Here is an 18,444-nt window from a genome sequence, read left to right as displayed (position 1 = left end):
CGAATATTTTTTTTGTCACATTTACATCTATTCATGTCATTTACTATATGATACAATTATAGTTTTCACTTTAATTTATAAATGTATCATCTAGTATCAATGCGAGAATGATATTGATGTTTATTTATTAAAAAAAACTACAGCAACGTTTAGAAAGACCACTCAAAGAAATTAATTCAAAACTATTGTCTTGGAATTTTGTTTTCTTTTATTTGCTAATTGATACATTTGCTTTTCAAGTGTTAAGTTTGTATCTTTATCATCCTTAATTAAAAGTTTATTCTCACCCCTATTCTCAAAAAAGTACATAGCAGTCAATAAAATTAAAATATATGTTTAAACGATCAATTTGAAGTATTAAATATTAAAATTGAAAGCTTTCTATATTATAAGAAGAAAAAAAAAACTCCCAGACCTCCCTCCCCCAAAGTTTGCATTAATCAAGCTTGAACTACAATATGGTCAATTGATGCAAAGAAGTTGTAGATACACGCTTTCTCATTCTGTGTTTGTTCGCAACATAGTGACAAAACGACTAGATATTTGCCATACAGTTTTCCGAACACATGCAAGAAACATGATATCATTGATATGTCATTCATACCGTGTGAGCGTGAGCAGAGGGGTAGCTACAACTCAAACTAATTTAAAAAATAAATGAACAATTTTTTATTTTATTTTAATCTGATTTACATAATTAATTTTCTTAATGTAACGAGAGAGATAGAAATAAAATAAGATATTAAATAAGTATGAAAAATTCAGAAATGTATATAATATTACTGAGTAATATTGAAACCAAAATAATGACCTTAGTTATGTTGAAGTTAAGTAAGATTTTAGTAGTTGTGATGATAGCAGCGGTACCAATGGCTGTTATATCTACGCCATTAATATTGACTCCATCATCACCATCAACGGTGCAGCCTCCGGTGTCTAATGTTCGGCCATTAAAGGACAACATGAACCAAGGTAACAAATTTGATCATAGAGGTGAAGATTTAGAAGACTATGGCATTTGGGATCCTTCTCCTGTTTACGGTGGAGTAGGTAATGGCGCTCCAATTCCTCATCTTTATCCACAAGATAAATAATTATGAGTTACCTACTTTTTTTTAGTTTCCGGTCTACTGTCTTGGGTCTCTTGTCAATTTTTCCAAACATGCTATAATGATTATGTATAGTTTAAACAAACAAATTAATCTTTATGAGTCTAATAAGTGTGATGATATAATAACCATATCTAGGTTTTATTTTGCCGATCATGTTACTAGTGGAAAGTATTAACTAACTTTAACCATGATTTATTTTCGCCAAAAAAATTTGACTTATAATTATTAGCGGGTCTTTTCTCTCAACCACAACAGAATCGAAACTACAACTTTATTTTAGAGATTTAAGTATAGAATGTTGGTAATCATACTTGCCATGCACTTTCTCATACTGGTTCTTTTTCACAAGTAAAAAAATTAGACTCTATTTACTTTATGAAAAACTTTTGTATTTTTATTTTTTTTAAATATTATTTTAGTTTGATGTGAAACTCTTAAAGTGAAATATTATTTAGCGGAGAAAATAAAATGTTAATTTGTTGTATGAAAATAGATTTAAAAAATAATAATTTTTTTTTAAATATAAATACTTATTCATTTCAAAAGTCATTCACCTCCTTATTAATTAGGAGTGAACAAAGTTCAGAATTAGAACCCTTTGAAAATTGAACTAAATTGGTTTTTATTTCAAAAAACCGAACTGAACTATTTTATAAAATGGTGAACCGATTTATTACTTTGAACCAAACCGATTTAACTTAGTTTCTTTTTTGTTTATATATGCTAAATTTTACATAATTACTTCTAAAAAACAAATTCGGTTTAAGTTTTTTGAAATAAAAATCGGTTCGGTTCAATTTTTTAAAACTAAAAACCGATTCGACTTGATTTTTTCAAACTCAAAATCAGTTTCATTCAATTATAGTTTTAAAAAACCAGTTCAAAAACAGTTCGGTTCTCAGTTTTTATAAATCAGTTCAGTTCGAAAACAATTTAGTTTAGTTCAGTTATGCAGTTTAGTTCAGTTTTTGATTTTTTTTAGACACCTATATTATTAATAAGTAACTAAGAGTACATTTTTAGAAATATAAAAAAAATCACAAGAGAAGTGATTGTATCCCTTTTAAAAAAGTTATATTAAATCGTAACGAAGTATAAAAAAAAAAATTCAGTTTACAACTTATTTTATATTATTTTGTAATGTCTATTTGAAAGAAATTTCTTTAATAATTTGAAAAAATTAAAAATTATGGCTATTCTTTTAAATAAAATTTATTTTATATGTCACCTTCTAATGTCATAGGAGGAAATTGATTGCGTTGGTGACAAATAATTTGATATTCAATTTTACAAAATAAAAATGAATATATCTTTTAAAATATCGTCACTTATTTCAAGTGTGAGAGGCAAATAATTTGGTATCTAATTTTACAACATAAAAATAAATCTATCTTTTAAAATATCGTCACTTATTTAAAGTCGATGCAACATATATCAAAGTAAATTAATTTTTAAGATGAAATATATTATAAAATTCTTAATATTATTTTAATAATTAATAAATTTTAATTTTAATTTCATTTTTAAGATATTTTTAGCATGAAAAATAATTTGTTAGATTAATGTAATTAATTTCGTCCAATGTTTTTTCTTTTAAATTGATAATAAAATAGATTTAGTTTTGAATAAAGTTAATAGGTTTAATCTTTTTGTTTTCTTTTGGTTCTAAATATTTCTCTTTCAGTTTGAGACAAATATTAATTTTAAATAAAATGCTATTAATTTAAAATTTAAAAATAGTATTAAAATATAAGAATTTTTACTATTTAGGTAATTTTTTTTTAATATTTATGGAGGCATATGGCGATCGCGCGTGCACAAGTCACGGCGAGCAACATGCGTTTCCCGCTTATGCGAGAGGAAATGGCCGCTTGGTTTCGTCAAAGCCGGTGCGAATTTGAAGTTGAGTTTGAACAAGTAAAGACAGAGTTCCTTCGCTTATGCGAGAGGAAATGGCCGCTTGGTTTCGTCAAAGCCGGTGCGAATTTGAAGTTGAGTTTGAACAAGTAAAGACAGAGTTCCTTTTTTCATTTCGAAATTGCATCAGATTTCATTTTTCAGCTCTGAATTGAATTGAGTGATGGAAGCAACCTCCTCAATCTTGTTGCCTGCTCAAACATACGCAGCTGCTGCTTTATTTGCAATCGCACTGCATCAGTCACAAATTCACCAAGGTCTGACTCCGGCTTCTCCTCGCGCCGGCGGCGGTGATGCTCCGACTCCGAGCATCGTTGATGCCTCTTCTGTTTCAGATAATCCTGAGCTTTGGATTAACGAGAATTCTGGTTTGCTTTGGCCTATTTTTAGGTATTCAATTCAACGCAACAATGCTAATGATCAAGAAGTTTGATTTATGCTCTGGTCCTTTTGTTTTAAAATAAACTAATAATAATAATAATAATCCTAATAACAAGGTGAAATTACTTTTATATCAGAATATATCTGGTATCATGGTGAAGATGTCAGAATTGAGTCAGAATTAAGCCACATGATTTTGCAAAAGCTATAGAGTCGTACCTTTTACAAAATGACAACGACTCACCGTGATCTGACAATTCTACTTGATACCAAATATGCACAAACATGTTTAGTTTTCCCGTTAGGCTGATGAATATGATGCAAACAAATTAGATTATGTAAACAATATCTAAACATAAAGTACATTGACAAAATATAGTTTAATAAAGAGAAAAAAGACTAAGCATTATTAGTGTAAACCATTTTTACACAGACAATTAATAAGAATAATTGATTTCATCATCTTACTACACAATTGTAACTGTCGTTATAAAATAACTACACAATCATTGATCGAGTTGGTTTTCAGTGTGACATCTGTTTGCTTGAAATTGTTTTCTAAACAAACAGTAAGACTCAATTAACTTTTGGTAAGTTACAAAGATCTATTTGAAAACATAAATAAACTACAGGGATTTATTTAAGGTATAGTAGAATTGAAATCAATCCATGTACTTAGTTTGAACTATTGAATAGGTGTATACTATTTGGCAAAAGTTAACCATTATTTCTAAGTAGAAATCTATTTTAATTTTTAAGAACATAAAGACACGGTTGAAGACTTTCAAATTGTTAGAACTCATTGAAAAATTCAGGGAAATTACATGAACTAATGGAATCATTTGAAATCCTCCTCCACTATAAGAATCCTTGGTAAAAATTAATAGGTTCCTCGGAGTGGATGAAAAAGCATGGCATGGCCTAAAAGAAACTGCTGGTTCTTCTTCCCAATCCAGACATCACTTGAGAGATGTATGTTGTTCATTCTCTTCCTTTTTCATTTCCTGTGTTACAGACTAAAGTTGATTAATGGCATTGCGAATTCTTTCTCTCCTTTATTGGAAAAGAAAAACACTAAAAGGATAGTTATGTCATTTCAGTTCTTTAAATTACTGTCAGAGGAAGGTGATGCAATTTCTACAGAAAGATTGGATAAAGAAGCTGCATTGGCCAACGCCATTGATGCAACAGAGGCAGGCATGAAAAAAACTGCTGATTCTTCATGCGGAGGCCATGAGCAGAAAACTAGAAGCAAAGATGATTTTTGTGACATCGAGTTAAAATCATCTGCTGTGGAGACCGAGCCTCACGATGAAATCAAGGAGAGCTCAGCTTTGCTGCCTCTAGAGAAACAATCTTCCACTGCACATGACAATGAAAAGCCTTTGGAGGAGGCAGCACTCATCAGTTACCAGAGAAAAGTGACTGTTCTTTACACTCTTCTTTCTGCTTGTGTAGCAGATACTGCTGAGGTTGACAGCAAGTCAAGGCAGGGCTATGACGCTCGTCACCGCGTCTCTCTGCGGTTGCTTGCTGTATGGCTTGGTATCAAATGGAATGAAATGGTTTGTGTTCTTGGAACGTGTGCTTGCATTTTAAATACCGTTAGGTATTATATATTACATTTATGATGTGTGAATCTTCATAGAAAAATAAATCTCTCGTTGTTGATGAGGCAAAGTTATCAATATGTCTATGGCTTGGTGGATATAAGAAAGTAACTCTTTGGCAGCACTCCATTGCTAGAATTTTACCCTTAGCCTAATATTTTGCAGGAAGCAATGGAATCTATGGTTGCTTTTTCTTTAATGGATTCTGTGAGTAAAGCAGGTGCGAAGGAAGGAGAATCTGTAGTTTCAGAAACCAACTGGGATAAATGGAAGCGTGGAGGTATTGTAGGAGCAGCTGCTGTAACTGGAGGAACCTTAATGGCTATAACTGGTGGTATATATCTGCATTATCTACATGTAACTTTATCTAGCCCAAGTGTGACATAGTATCAAATCAATATCTTAGGTGTTTGAATGCTATGACAGGCTTGGCTGCCCCAGCAATTGCCCAAGGATTGGGTGCATTAGCTCCTGCATTGGGCAGTATTGTTCCTGCCATTGGTGGTGGATTTGCTGCAGCAGCAACTGCTACAGGATCAGCTGCTGGATCAGTAGCGGTTGTTGCATCATTTGGAGGTATGGAAGATTAAATTTTAATTTACATAGTTGGAAAGCACTTACCACCATTCTTTTTTTAAAATTGAAAAAAAAAAAATGTATCTACAAGCCAATATATGCTTATAGGTTATCTTTATAAATTGTTGAGTATTCTATGGAAATGAATATATAATGTAGCATATAGATAAAGTACTTTGGAATATATCAACTCTTAAATGACTTTCATTAAAGAATTTTTCTTCCATTGGTAAGCAACTTTATCGCTGTCATTTCACTCTCTCTGTCTCTGTCTCTGTCTCTGTCTCTGTCTCTCCCTCTTTGTGCTAAGAGGGATTTTGGTATCTTCTGATTTTATGATAAATCCTCAGTGACTTGCTTCATTTGTACCACAGCTGCTGGAGCTAGCCTTACTGGGAGTAAGATGGCTACAAGAATTGGAAGTCTTGAAGAATTTGAGTTGTTAGAAGTTGGAGGAACCCATCAAGGTGTAAGTTCCAAAATGTCATTATATTATAATATTATAATATATGAATTTAATGTGGACATGTAGGAATTTTCAGGGGTTGGGGAAGGGAAGGAGGATACTTTGTTTGATAGGTTCACTAGGCACTTTGTGCAAGACTTGATGGTGAACCTAGCAATATTTTAACTGTGATCTACACTAATATGATTGTTGAAATTTAAAGCAAAACCTGCCTTTTCAATTTTCAGCACCTAGCAGTTAGAATCTCTATTTCTGGGCTTGCATTTGAGGAGAAAGATTTTATAAAACCTTGGGAAGGTCACAACGATAACATGGAGAGGTATATAAAAATTATTCCTTCCGAACTAGAAAGTGTTGCTGCAACTGCATGGTAAAAATGTGTTCTTGCTGTGGTCAAAATGGAGTTTTATATTTGCATTCCTCTTTGTAGCATTGGTTTTCAGTCAGAAGTGAAATTATTCTATAATTTCTTACCTTTCACTTGATAAGTTAATAAAACTTTGTTAATTAACTACTATTTCTATTAGAAGTTTATTTCTCATATTTTATTGCTTATTTTGAAAAACCAGTATATGCTTAAACGGAAGATTGTGTTAATGCCCACAAATCTTAGAGCACATGATGTCCTTCTATAACCAATAACTTTTCTCTAATTAATTATTTATTTTACTAATGTTATATCTGACCAAAGTTGCATTCTCAATATTTTTCTTACTTTGTTTACACTAACAACCTGTATCTTTAGGTATGTGCTCAAATATGAGTCTAAAAATTTGATTGCTCTGAGCACTGCCATCCAGGACTGGCTAACTTCAAGTAGTTTCATTGAACCCTGTGTATGTTAGTGATGATCAAATTGATTTTACATATTGAAACTGAGTATTTTGATGATCAATATTGTAGAAATTATGGTTGAGTTGATGAAAGGAGGTGCCATGCTGACAGTATTAAACACACTCGTGGCAGCACTAGCATGGCCAGCAACTTTACTCACTACATTTGATCTTATAGACAGCAAATGGGCAGTTGCAGTGGACAGGTTAGTTCTTTTTTTAGTTGTAGTACTCATATTATCCTTGTAATATGGCTCTGATGGCTGATTAAAGCAGCAAATGTGTAGTGGACAAAATTTATTCTAAGAAAGATGGTGTGTTTAGCTCTGAATTTTCAGTTCTTAGTTTCTAGCATTACTCACAATATCAAGGATTTATTCGAGTCTGAATCCACTAGTCTACTCAGATCCCTTGACCTGAATCTATTGTCTCAAAATAAATAAATATGTATAATTGGGTTGGGACATCAAAGGTGTATTATGTAGGAGGTCTAGGGTTCAATTCCTGCTACTAACAAATCCTCATCCCTCTAACAAATTAACCACTAACAATGCCTATCACAATAAATAAATAAATAAATATGTATAATATTACCAAAGATTCTGTTTTATGCCTTACTAATGAAGTCCAAATGAATTCAAATGAAAATTTGTTTCTTGGATGTTTTTCCTTGTTGACATCTAAGTTAAGTGACTCTTATGTTGATAGTTTTTTTTTTTGTGGTTATGGATAATGTAAACAAATTTATGTTGTGAATTCATTGAACATATTTTCTCTAGGAGACAGAAAGGTGGTTCTTAGTATATTGTTGCAAGTAACCAATTCCCGGATTTGAACTCGTGACCTCTTAATCATATGGGAGCAACTCCAATGTTGTGAGAAATCTATCCATTTTATACTTATATTATATTTAGCTTGGCTTTCCTCTTCGTTGGAGCAGATCAGAAAAGGCTGGTAAGGTACTTGCTGAGGTGTTGCTGAAAGGCTTGCAAGGGAACAGGTGATACCATCTACTGTTATTGCAAAAGGTTGACGATAATGTTGCCTCATTGTATGTTCAAAATATTTCAAGGTTTTTTATTTATGATCCAGGCCTGTGACACTGGTAGGTTTTTCATTGGGAGCCCGTGTCATTTTCAAGTGTCTCCAATGTTTGGCTGAATCCAAAGGAGACAATGGTAATCTGGCATCTTTGCCGTATGATTTTCATTTATATTGGAAATTTATACTTTTTTTGGTTTTAAAATCTATTGCTATGCTTACTTCTACAGCTGGACTAGTGGAAAGGGTTGTTCTCCTCGGAGCACCCATCTCAATTAAAGATGAAAATTGGGAGGTAGCTAGAAAGGTACCTAAAGCTTTTCTAAACTTTTTTTTCAAAAAAAAAATTTAAAAACCCATCTATTAACTTTTGAGAGATGCTTGTTAGCAATACATTCTTTATCACTATCTTTCCAACACTGTCTTTGTTATTGTTAGAGCACTTCTATTTTTGATTGTTAAGATAAAAGGATTGAGAAGAAAGGAATAGAAAGAATCAAAATTGAATTATTACTTGCTGCACAAGTAACAGAGCTAGTACATAGTTTTTATATCAAACAGTTTGCATAGTTCAATTAAAACCAACTTCTGAACTTCCTTAACTGTTCCTAACTTCCATAACTACTTTTCTAACTTTCTTTAACTAACATTTTATGAATTACACATTTAATACTCTTCCTAATTCAAAAATTGTTCTAAGGATGTTATCCCAATCTTCCTCCTCATTTCTTGAAACTTCATTCTCCTTAATGGCGTGGTAAGGATGTCTGCCATCTGATCATTTGTGCTGCAATGCTCCAACTTTAGTTGTCTTTTATTACTTGGTCTCTTAGGAAGTGAAATCTTGTTTCAATGTGCTTGCTTCTTCCATGAACAATTGGATGCTTGACTAGATTTATTGCAGATTTGTTGTCAATCATCATCTTCACTGCTTCTTCATTCCTCAACCCCATTTCAACCATCAATTCTGCCAACCATAGAGCTTGACAAGCTCTCATTGATGCAGCCACATATTCAACTTCATATGTAGATAAAGCCACTATACTTTGCTTATTTGAACACCATGAAATTGGAGTTTTATTCACTGTGAATACATAACCCGTGCTTAGGGGTGGTAATAGGTCAGACCAGGCTTTGAAAGGCCTGAGCCTGACTTACGATTAATTTTTTAGGCCCAAGCTTGGCTTACGGCCTATCATAGGGTTTTTTGCCTGACCTTTTTAAAAGTCTGGCCTGACCTGAAAGCCTATTTAAAAGCCTTATTCATATTAAAACATTTAAATGCTCTACTCATACCACATAATTCTCTCCACATGTCAATATTAATGTACATATCTATATATATTAAATAAAAAATAAATTTTCTAACAAAATAATTTTTAAAAAATCTGAAACAAACATCCTTTTAAACCATAAAACATAATTTTTTGTTTCAAAGAATAGATTTTTTTGTGAAACAAATGCACCCATTATTACCTCTCAAACAAATATGGAACGACTGAGTAATTGACTAGTTGAATGACTACCGAATATGGAACGACTACCAAATATGGAACGGCTACCGAATATGGAATGACTACTGAGTGGTTGCCTAATTGATAGATTTTAAAATAGGAAATAATATTATTAATATAATAATAAAAAATAACATTAATAAATAATAAAATATATATAGACCGGCCTGTCAAGCCTAATAGGTTTTTTTATAAGTTTGAGCCTGACCTATTTAAATAAATAGGCTTTAAAAATAGCCTGAGCCTAGCCTTTTTATTAAATAGGCCAGATCACACCAGACCATAAGTAGGTCAGGCCATATGTCCCTGACGGACGGTCTATCCCATTCCCATCCCTACCCGTGGTGCACTTTCTGTCATCCTTGTCTCCACACCAATCAGCATTAGTAAATCCATTCAATTCAGCTTCAATTCCATGTGAATTTCTAGGATATAGCAGGCCAAGTTCACTAGTTTCTTTAATATACCTCAATATGTTCTTTGTTGCCAAGTAGTGAGGTGCTCTAGGTTTCTCTATGTATCTACTGATCAATCCAACACTATAGGCTATGTCAGGCCTTGTATTACACAAATATCTCAAAGATCCTACCGTTTGTTTGAACATTGTGGAATCAACCAGCTCCCCATCCCTTTCTTTTGACAATGCCAACCTTGCTTATGATGGAATGCTTGTGTCATTGCAGTCTTGTATGTTAAACCTTTTCAATACATCAACAGCATACTTCTTTTGATGCATGAAAACTCCATTCTTTATCATTACAAACTCAATTCCAAGGAAGTAGGACAATGTATCCAAATTTGTCTTATTTCATTCTGGCCTTGAACTGGTGGATTTCTGCTTCATCACTGCCAAAAATGTATCAACTCTCTATTTGCATTAATTATTGAGTCATATGCTACTTCAAATTGATTTAATCTCACAGAAGGTTGTCTGGCTCTTCCAGATCTTCTCACTGGTTCTGGAGCTGACTGTACTATTGTTCCTGTTGCCTGATCATCATCCAGCTCAACTACTATTGCACTGCTTGAGTTGGCTGTAGCACGTATCTTCCAGTCCCATCTTTTAGATTCATCTATTAATATGTCCTTGTTTATCACTACCTTTTATTTAATTGGATCATAGAGCTTATAAGCCTCAATTGAGTCATATCCCAGCAGCATCATCAGCTCAGCCCTATCATCCAACTTTCTTCTCTTTTGGGCAGACACATGCCTGAAACATTCTTAGATGGCTCACATTTGGCCTCATCCCAGACCAAGCCTCTTTAAGTGTCTTAGTGCCAAGTCTTTTGGTTGGACACCTATTCAATATGTATAGTGCAGTTGACACTGCTTCTCCCTAAAACTTGTGAGGCATTTTCTTTCCCTTCAGCATACTTCTAGCCATGTTCAATATGGTTTTGTTTCTTCTTTCAGAAACTTCATTGTGCTGTGGTGTGTATGGTGCAGTCACTTCATGTAACATTCCTTCTTTTTCACAAAACTCATGAGAATTGTATTCTCCTCCTCCATCTGTCCTGATTACTTTCAGATTACAGCCATGTTGATTTTCTGCCATTACTTTGAATCTTTTAAACACATCAGACACTTCACTTTTTCTTTTAATTAGATATGTCCAGATTTTCCTTGTGAAATCATCAATGAAAGATACAAAATAATTGTTTCCTCCTATTGCCATTTCTTCAAATGGACCACAAACATAAAAAAAGATTACTTCCATCATTCTTGAAGATCTAGTTGACAATTTTGATTTGAATGACTTCCTGTGTTGCTTGGCCTGACAACATTCCTCACATATCTCCTTCGGTATTTGAATTTCAAGAATTCCTAGCACCATGCTTCTGCCCTGCAGCATTTGAAGACTCCTAAAATTCAAGTCACTAAACCTTTGATGTCATAGCTAGTTTTCACTTATAACTTCAGCAGCTAAACACTGGTTTTCACTAATTTGAATTTCAATTTTGATGGTTCTGTTCTTGGATAATGGTGCCTACAAGATAAGCCTCTTTAAACTATCAAACATCTTCATTTTCCCATTCTCGATCTTCATTGAGTACTCTTCATGTTTGACACATACTGTAACACATCACATATGAAAGATTGTTTGCCATCTCTTTTCTAAATCAATATCTTGCCAACTCCTTCAGCTGTCACTGTGCTATTGTCTGCACACTTGATCTCTCTCTTCACCTTCTCATCAATGCTTACAAACCACTCCTTATGACCTGTCATGTGATTGGAGCAACCTGTGTCAAGATACCATAATTATGGACAATCATCATATGTGCTTGTGGCAGCCATCAGCAATACTTCATCAGAATCAAAACCATCTGCCTGGGCCAGCCGAGCTTCATCATCCTTTCTCTTCACTTTCTTTGATCTACATTCACCAGCAAAGTGACCCCAATTTTGACAATTATAGCATTGAATCCCCTTCTTGTCAAATTTCTTCTTACCTCCTTTATCACCATTTTCTTTCTTGCTATGACTGACACTACTATTCTTATTCTCTGTGGATCCAGAAAATTCATCAAGATCTTGCTTCTTGTACCATTTGGATTTTCCCTTTCCCTTTTTGTATTTCACACCATCTTGATTGAATTTCTTGTTGACTTGAGCCTGCAGTATCTGCACTTGTGTGTTTGTTGTACTTCTTTCTTTTACTCTCAACTCATAAGCTTCCAAAGAGCCTTGCAATTCTTCCAACTTCATTGTATCGAGATCCTTTGATTCCTCTATTGTCACCACTATGTGATCATATCTTTGTGTTGATGTCCTTAGAATTTTTTCAACAATCATCACTTTATCTTTGTACAGCAACTCATACTGCCTCCTCAACATTTGGAGTTTTATTTTCTTGGTCTTCTCTCCACCTGTGTAGTAAAGTGCTTTACCAAGATGTCCCATGACTCCTTTGATGTAGATGGCTTCGAGATTCTCTCAAAATTGGTTGAGTACACACTCTGCTTGGTTGAGTACACACTCTGCTGAATATAGAACAATGTCTTGCAGTCTCTTTTCTTTGAATCCTTGAAGCTGGCTTGCTGTCTTTCTGTTGGATTCAAGCACAGCTGTTCATATCCATCTTGTACCACTTCTTGAACTCCCAACAATGATTTCATTGATATACACCATCTTTCCCAGTTCTTTCCATCAAGTATTGGCAGGTTTGATAGAAAACTTTTTGATCCATTCATGATTCTTTTCTCTCTTGCACTCACACTTGTGTTTCCCAATTCTTGATGAATCAAAACTCTCTATCACTCGTGTTTCCCTTGAATTAAACCAAACACTCGATGCCAATTTGTTAGAACGCTTCTATTTGTGATTGTTAAGATAACAGGATTGAGAATTGAGAAGAAAGGAATTGAAAGAATCAAAATTGAATTATTACTTGCTACACAAGTAACAGAGCTAGTACATAGTTTTTATATCAAACAGTTTGCATAGTTCAATTAAAACCAACTTCTTAACTTCCTTAACTGTTCCTAACTTTCGTAACTAATTTTCTAACTTCCTCTAACTAACATTTTATGAATTACACATTTAATAGTTATTGCTTATCACTCTCTTTCCAACACTCTCTATTATAGACTGAAATTAACGTAGGTCATACTTCTTTGGGATTAGGTGCAACTAAATAAAAAATGTGACACACGTGTTTGTGAGATTCACCCGAGTTTTGCCCAAGAATAGTGTTGAAAAGAGTGTATTAGAGAGTGCAATGCTAAAAACTTATCTTTACTTATGTTTTAATGAACCTGCTACTATGCAGATGGTGGCTGGAAGGTTTGTAAATGTTTACTCTACAAATGACTGGACACTTGGTATAACTTTCCGCGCCAGGTATGGGTTACCTATATGATTTATGTCAATTATGCCAGCGTAATGTTCCAATATTTAACTAATTTTGTTATCTTTGAAATTAGAACAAGGAAAAAATTACACATGTCACAAAATAGTATTAATAGATTCTGATGACATGGCAGTGGTTATTATTATGCTTGTGGCTCGTTTGGTTTAGATTCCCCTCACCAGACACCACTAATGGGAAAAAAATGCTTCCTGAGGAAATTTAACAAAAGCAACTCCTTTGTTACTTTGAGGAAAAGCCATTTCAGAGGTCTTGCAATCTAAAACAAACATAATTTTCGTCATCTAATAAGTACTAACATCCTAACCGGCTATTCTAATTTCGCATTGCATCTATTGATATCAAGTATTTTCTGTTGTTGAATTTAAAATTGATAAAATCCTTTGATTCTTTCTATTGTTATTATGATCTAATGTAACCCTAAATGATTGCTCCCGGTGGTTTGGTGGTTATTGCTCCACTTCATCAGTAGGCTTTATTGAGCTGATTATAGGCAGGTAGAAAATAAGGACACATGTGAAAATTACTTCAAAATTATGGAGTTGAAAATGAAGTTTCATTCATTTTCACTCTACCCACGTATCTGAGTCTGAAAGCATGAAATTAGAAAGTCGTGAATTTCCTTCGATATTCACTCTTCAGTCTCTATAGAGCAACAATGAATGAAAAGAAAATATTTTCTATCCTAATCAATTATCTCTCCTTATCTTCCTGATTGACGGCGGTCATGTTTAGAGGATAATAAGCGGTTGAATTATGTAATAGCAGTTATTAGAAAGTTTAATATCAGTATTGGGCAGTAATATGGACGGAGAATATGCTCTCTGTAGAAAACTTAATATCTGGGACAAGTATGACAAAATTATGTAAAGGCAGTTATTAGGAAGTTTAATAACGTTACAGGCAGTTGTGCTTTCTGCAGTTATTTAGTAGTACATGTGATAGTAGGGTCATAAAGGAGGCGAGAGGAAGGTTCTTATTCTATATTTTGGACAGAGAATATACTCTCTGTAGGATACTTGGTCTCTGGGACAGCAAGTCTGTTGCTGTATTTTCTGGAACAAGAGAATTAGTCTTTGGAGCAACATTTGTATTGTTCTATTTTTTGTAATTTGGTGTGGTAATTCTTTTTTCCCTTCTGTTCAAAGTAGTGTTCTATCACTGTTTAATCCTATTAAATTGATGTTCTGTCACACCCTTAAGAGAGAATAAGCTTGTAAATATATTGTGAAATATTTTCGTGCATGCACAGTTTACTTTCTCAAGGTTTAGCTGGAATCCAACCTGTTGACCTTCCTGGGGTTGAGAATGTAAGTCTTTTCCATTTCCACCAATGCTCTGTGCAATTTGTTCACTTGGTAATTACGATGCATTGCCAGAAGGTTTCATCTCCTTTGTTGCTTTACAGGTTGATGTGACACATATTATAGAAGGCCATTCTTCATACCTGTGGATGGCACCAAAAATACTGGAGCAGCTTGAATTGGACCAGTATTTTGCTGTTTACAGAAGTGAACACGAAAACCCCCAAGAAGAGAAGAGTACCGTGAACTAGCTTTATTTTCTATCCCTTTCTTCTCATTGTTCCACTCTAACCCCTATATTTTTTTTCTGAGAATTAACATCAAGCGATAGGTATAGGTAAATAAAACTTAAAAATGGTTGTTTAAGTTAGAATAATTGTTGGCGGAGGTTTGTGTTTATGTTTCTTCCTACATAGTGCGATGAGAAGGAAGAGGCAAACCTGACATGGAAACCTGGAAAATATGATCTGTTAAGATGATTAGTGGTAATTATACGTTCACCAGTCAATAAGCGCCTCTGGATGTAAATGTTAGTCAGTTGGAGTGGCTGTTCTATCTTTAGAATGATAAAACTATAATGCCTCGCCAGCAATCGGAATTACGAAAAAGTGTCTCAAGGGAAGCTGGACATCATTCTGTTGGACTATTTGATTAATCAGGGCCCATGTGCCCTATGTATTAGAGGGGAAAAAAATGTTCATAACGTTGTTCTTTTTTTTTTTAAGTTTATATCAACCATCATTTCTCTATGATGAAGTTTGTAGCATTTTTTTATCTGTCAATTGTACCCGCACAATGAGACTAGTACGATTCTTTATTTGCATAAAATTAGAAAATAATTGATGATATTTGATATTAAGACTAGCGTACGACACCTGATTAATACTAATGGGGATACAATACAAAGGTGCTTATTTTTACACTAACGTTTTCGTAGTCAATTTATGCATTATGGCTGATTTATGCATTATGGCTGATTTAGCTTGATAATTGATTTCACGTGGTTGGTAGGAGGCATGTGTATTGTATAAATGATTGGACCTATCTAGTTTGAATGGTAGCTACTTAACTTTAGCATCCGTCTCCACTAAGCCACTAGGTCTTGTAGGATACGTTCTATGGAATCGTAGGCTTAAAGACCAAGTAATTATAATTCATACGATACCAGTACCACACAGGATAGGATACTAGGATGTATAAGGTGATGCAGGGTTGTCAACTATACCAAAGCTACCTATGCAAAGCCAAGGGAGCTTTATGTAGTGTTTTATAATTGGGAGGAAGGGGTGTTGAGGCAATTTATATATCCGCAAGTGGCTCTGAAGTGGGGATTAAGTGAGGACTAAGGCATATGCACCTTAACTAAATGTCAAACACAACTGTTCCCGTTTTCTTATAGATCTGATTAAGTAGGTAGTGGGTGGGGACTGAATATAATATTCATAATTAGTTTCTGTATATATATAAGCTTAATTTTAAGGAGACAGCATGCGTAGCATTAAAAATTCGTTTTCCAAGCTGAAAGATGGAGACCTTCAGAAATTATGGGGTCGTCTATCTAGTACTCCTTGTAATTGCAATTGGTAGGCTCAAAGGTGAAGATGAACTCGCAAATGGCAATGCTCCTAATAAAGGCAATGCCACTTTTATAACTCCCAGTCAAGGTATAAATGAAGAAGGGAAAGAAAATAACAGCAACTCTTATGATAAGATTGTCACGTATTATAGAGGTGGCGGTGGTGGTGGAGGAAGTAGTGGAGGAGGTGGAGGTGGCGGCTATGTATGGGGATGGGGTGGCGGGGGGGGAGGGGGAGGTGGAGGTGGAGGTGGAAGCGGAGGAGGTGGAGGTGGAGGTGGTGGTGGTTGGGGATGGGGAGGAGGAGGAGGGGGTGGTGGTTGGTGGAAATGGGGGTGTGGAGGCAAACCAAGACATGGTAAAAGGAAGGGACGGGGGAGAGGCATATCCCATTATATTGTGGGACAATTTGCACAATGCATGGCAAAAACTCCATGCAAGGGAATGAGATTGGACTGCCCTCTTCATTGTGGTGGACCATGTTACTATGATTGTCACCATATGTGTAAGGCTCATTGTCGAAATTAAATGCTCAACCATGTCTGTTTCCGTTTTTTATTCATCCTTCTTTTTGCTATCGTAGGTCTTTTTCTTTGTCTTCTTTATCTTTGGTCTTTTGACAAGTTGACAATGTCTTCAAAGTTATTATTCCTTCTTGTACCTTTTTTTTCTGGTTAGTTTTTGACGGTCTCATTTCAAATTTCTCTTTAGTTAGATTTGTCGGGATTTGTTAGTTTTTAAAGTCATTTTTGAAAAAAAATTTGTCTCATTTTATATGTTGTTTGACCGTATCAAAAAGAAATTAGTGTTGTTTTCCTTTATTTCTAACTATTTATTACTCTTTTTTAGAATAGAACTATCTACGCGTGACTCTTTTTAAGTTTATATAATATCTCCTCATATATACAATGCGTGACTCTTTTTAAGTTTATATAATATCTCCTCATATATACAATTAACTGAAGGGTACTTTTGTAATGTAATTCTTAATTTTTGTAATATCAGCCAAATTAATTGCATTTTTTATTTGTCAAATTGATTTTTAGTGTAAGTCAGATGAAGTTTTGAAAGACGATGAAACTCTTGTCCCTAAACCTATTAAATCTTGGTTTATACTTTAGTGATGATTAGTTGGCCAACTACTAAGTAAATTAATTAAGACTAAAAACATGTGTTCTATACACATCCACTAATGATTAGTTATTTACAAACTGGAAGACACTTTAGTTTTTGGATAAAATATTAGTATTGTAAAATAACAAAAAATTCGTAAAACTTTGGTAATCGAATTCTGTTTCCTACAGGACTAATGATCTCCTTGATTGTGCTGATCATGTGAAGAACATACAATGGAGAGAAAGATAACAAATCTTAATGCCTGTAAAAATTGGTAAAAAAAAATGATGGAACACGTCCTAAATGCCAGTAAAAATGATCCAAAACCATTGAAAACCCAAATTAATAGGTCAATTTTTCATTATTATTTTTTTGCATTCAAGATAATGATAAAAACAAGCATTCAGATTCTAGGTTAGGATAAATTTGCCATATTACAAAACTTTTGGGTTAAATAATTATGTGTTACTCTCGAGCGGGCAGAGGAACATGAGGGAGAAAAGGGAAGAGCTGCTGCGCACGTCCATTTCCGGGAAAACACGTCAATAAAAGCAATGACATACAACAGCAGAGCCACTCCTTACCAAAAATCAGAAAGCGCGTAAAAATAAGCACCTTCTGTGTTAATAGACCTCTTTGTATCATTTACAATCACACTAAAAGGTCTGAAAACTGTCAGTACTAAGATCCAGCTGCTACTGCTTCAAACGACTTTGATTTGTCTCAAATATGAATGCTGTGCCCTTCAACTGCAAAACAAACCATTTATTTTATTTGAAACTTGCAGAGGTTAACAGATACATAACAAATAATTCGCATTTCCAATTAACATAAAAATCCAAATGAAGAATTCTGCACTTTACAATACATGTGGTGCAAGCCAGTCTCCATTGTCATCAGAAAAAAAGAATCAGTTGCCATCAGATAACTGGGATGCAGTCTTGGAGCTGTAAGATCATACCTCAATCAGATAACTGGGATGCAGTCTTTGAGATTGACCAGTGTGCAATTCTTTGTGATTTACCAGCATTATACTCTTGCCAATATTTTTAATGTAGAACGATCCATCGATATCCATCTTTATAATTGCCTACAAAATAACAAGGGAAAAGAGTAATTGAAAT

The 18,444-nt window shown here is 34.1% G+C and overlaps 3 protein-coding genes across 4 annotated transcripts in view; 2 read left to right on the top strand and 1 right to left on the bottom strand.

The window, feature by feature from the left end:
* The first annotated feature begins 2,907 nt into the window (after positions 1 to 2,907).
* On the top strand, positions 2,908 to 15,487 carry LOC101513392 (uncharacterized). Its single transcript, XM_004500901.4, has 15 exons — positions 2,908 to 3,419; positions 4,298 to 4,382; positions 4,511 to 4,975; positions 5,186 to 5,354; positions 5,447 to 5,596; positions 5,971 to 6,065; positions 6,290 to 6,381; positions 6,808 to 6,878; positions 6,966 to 7,101; positions 7,836 to 7,895; positions 7,988 to 8,073; positions 8,167 to 8,243; positions 13,226 to 13,296; positions 14,577 to 14,634; positions 14,733 to 15,487. Exons 1-15 carry the CDS (start codon positions 3,193 to 3,195, stop codon positions 14,877 to 14,879), a joined length of 1,989 nt encoding a protein of 662 aa, XP_004500958.1. The 5' UTR covers positions 2,908 to 3,192; the 3' UTR covers positions 14,880 to 15,487.
* A 666-nt stretch (positions 15,488 to 16,153) lies between these two features.
* LOC101509411 (uncharacterized) lies at positions 16,154 to 17,025 on the top strand. The gene has a single exon (XM_004501061.3). The coding sequence runs from the start codon at positions 16,154 to 16,156 to the stop codon at positions 16,730 to 16,732; it is 579 nt and encodes a 192-aa protein (XP_004501118.1). The 3' UTR covers positions 16,733 to 17,025.
* Positions 17,026 to 17,649: 624 nt separating this feature from the next.
* The window catches only part of LOC101513703 (uncharacterized), a 5,750-nt gene continuing 4,955 nt past the window's right edge, over positions 17,650 to 18,444 (bottom strand). Inside the window, exons 6-7 of one of the 2 annotated variants that reach the window (XR_012163219.1) lie at positions 18,189 to 18,410; positions 17,650 to 18,069 (exon numbers count right to left, since the gene is read on the bottom strand). Coding sequence is in view for 1 of the 2 variants with exons in the window: in XM_004500902.4 (XP_004500959.1) it covers positions 18,016 to 18,069; positions 18,282 to 18,410 (183 nt within the window). In the remaining variant the exon portion in view is untranslated. The remainder of the gene's footprint in view (positions 18,070 to 18,188; positions 18,411 to 18,444) is intronic. The other variant, XM_004500902.4, reaches the window with a different exon arrangement.

The sequence above is a fragment of the Cicer arietinum genome, chromosome 5 (genome assembly GCF_000331145.2).
Source record: "Cicer arietinum cultivar CDC Frontier isolate Library 1 chromosome 5, Cicar.CDCFrontier_v2.0, whole genome shotgun sequence".
Classification (NCBI taxonomy): domain Eukaryota; kingdom Viridiplantae; phylum Streptophyta; class Magnoliopsida; order Fabales; family Fabaceae; genus Cicer; species Cicer arietinum.
This window is presented reverse-complemented; position numbering and strand designations above follow the sequence as displayed.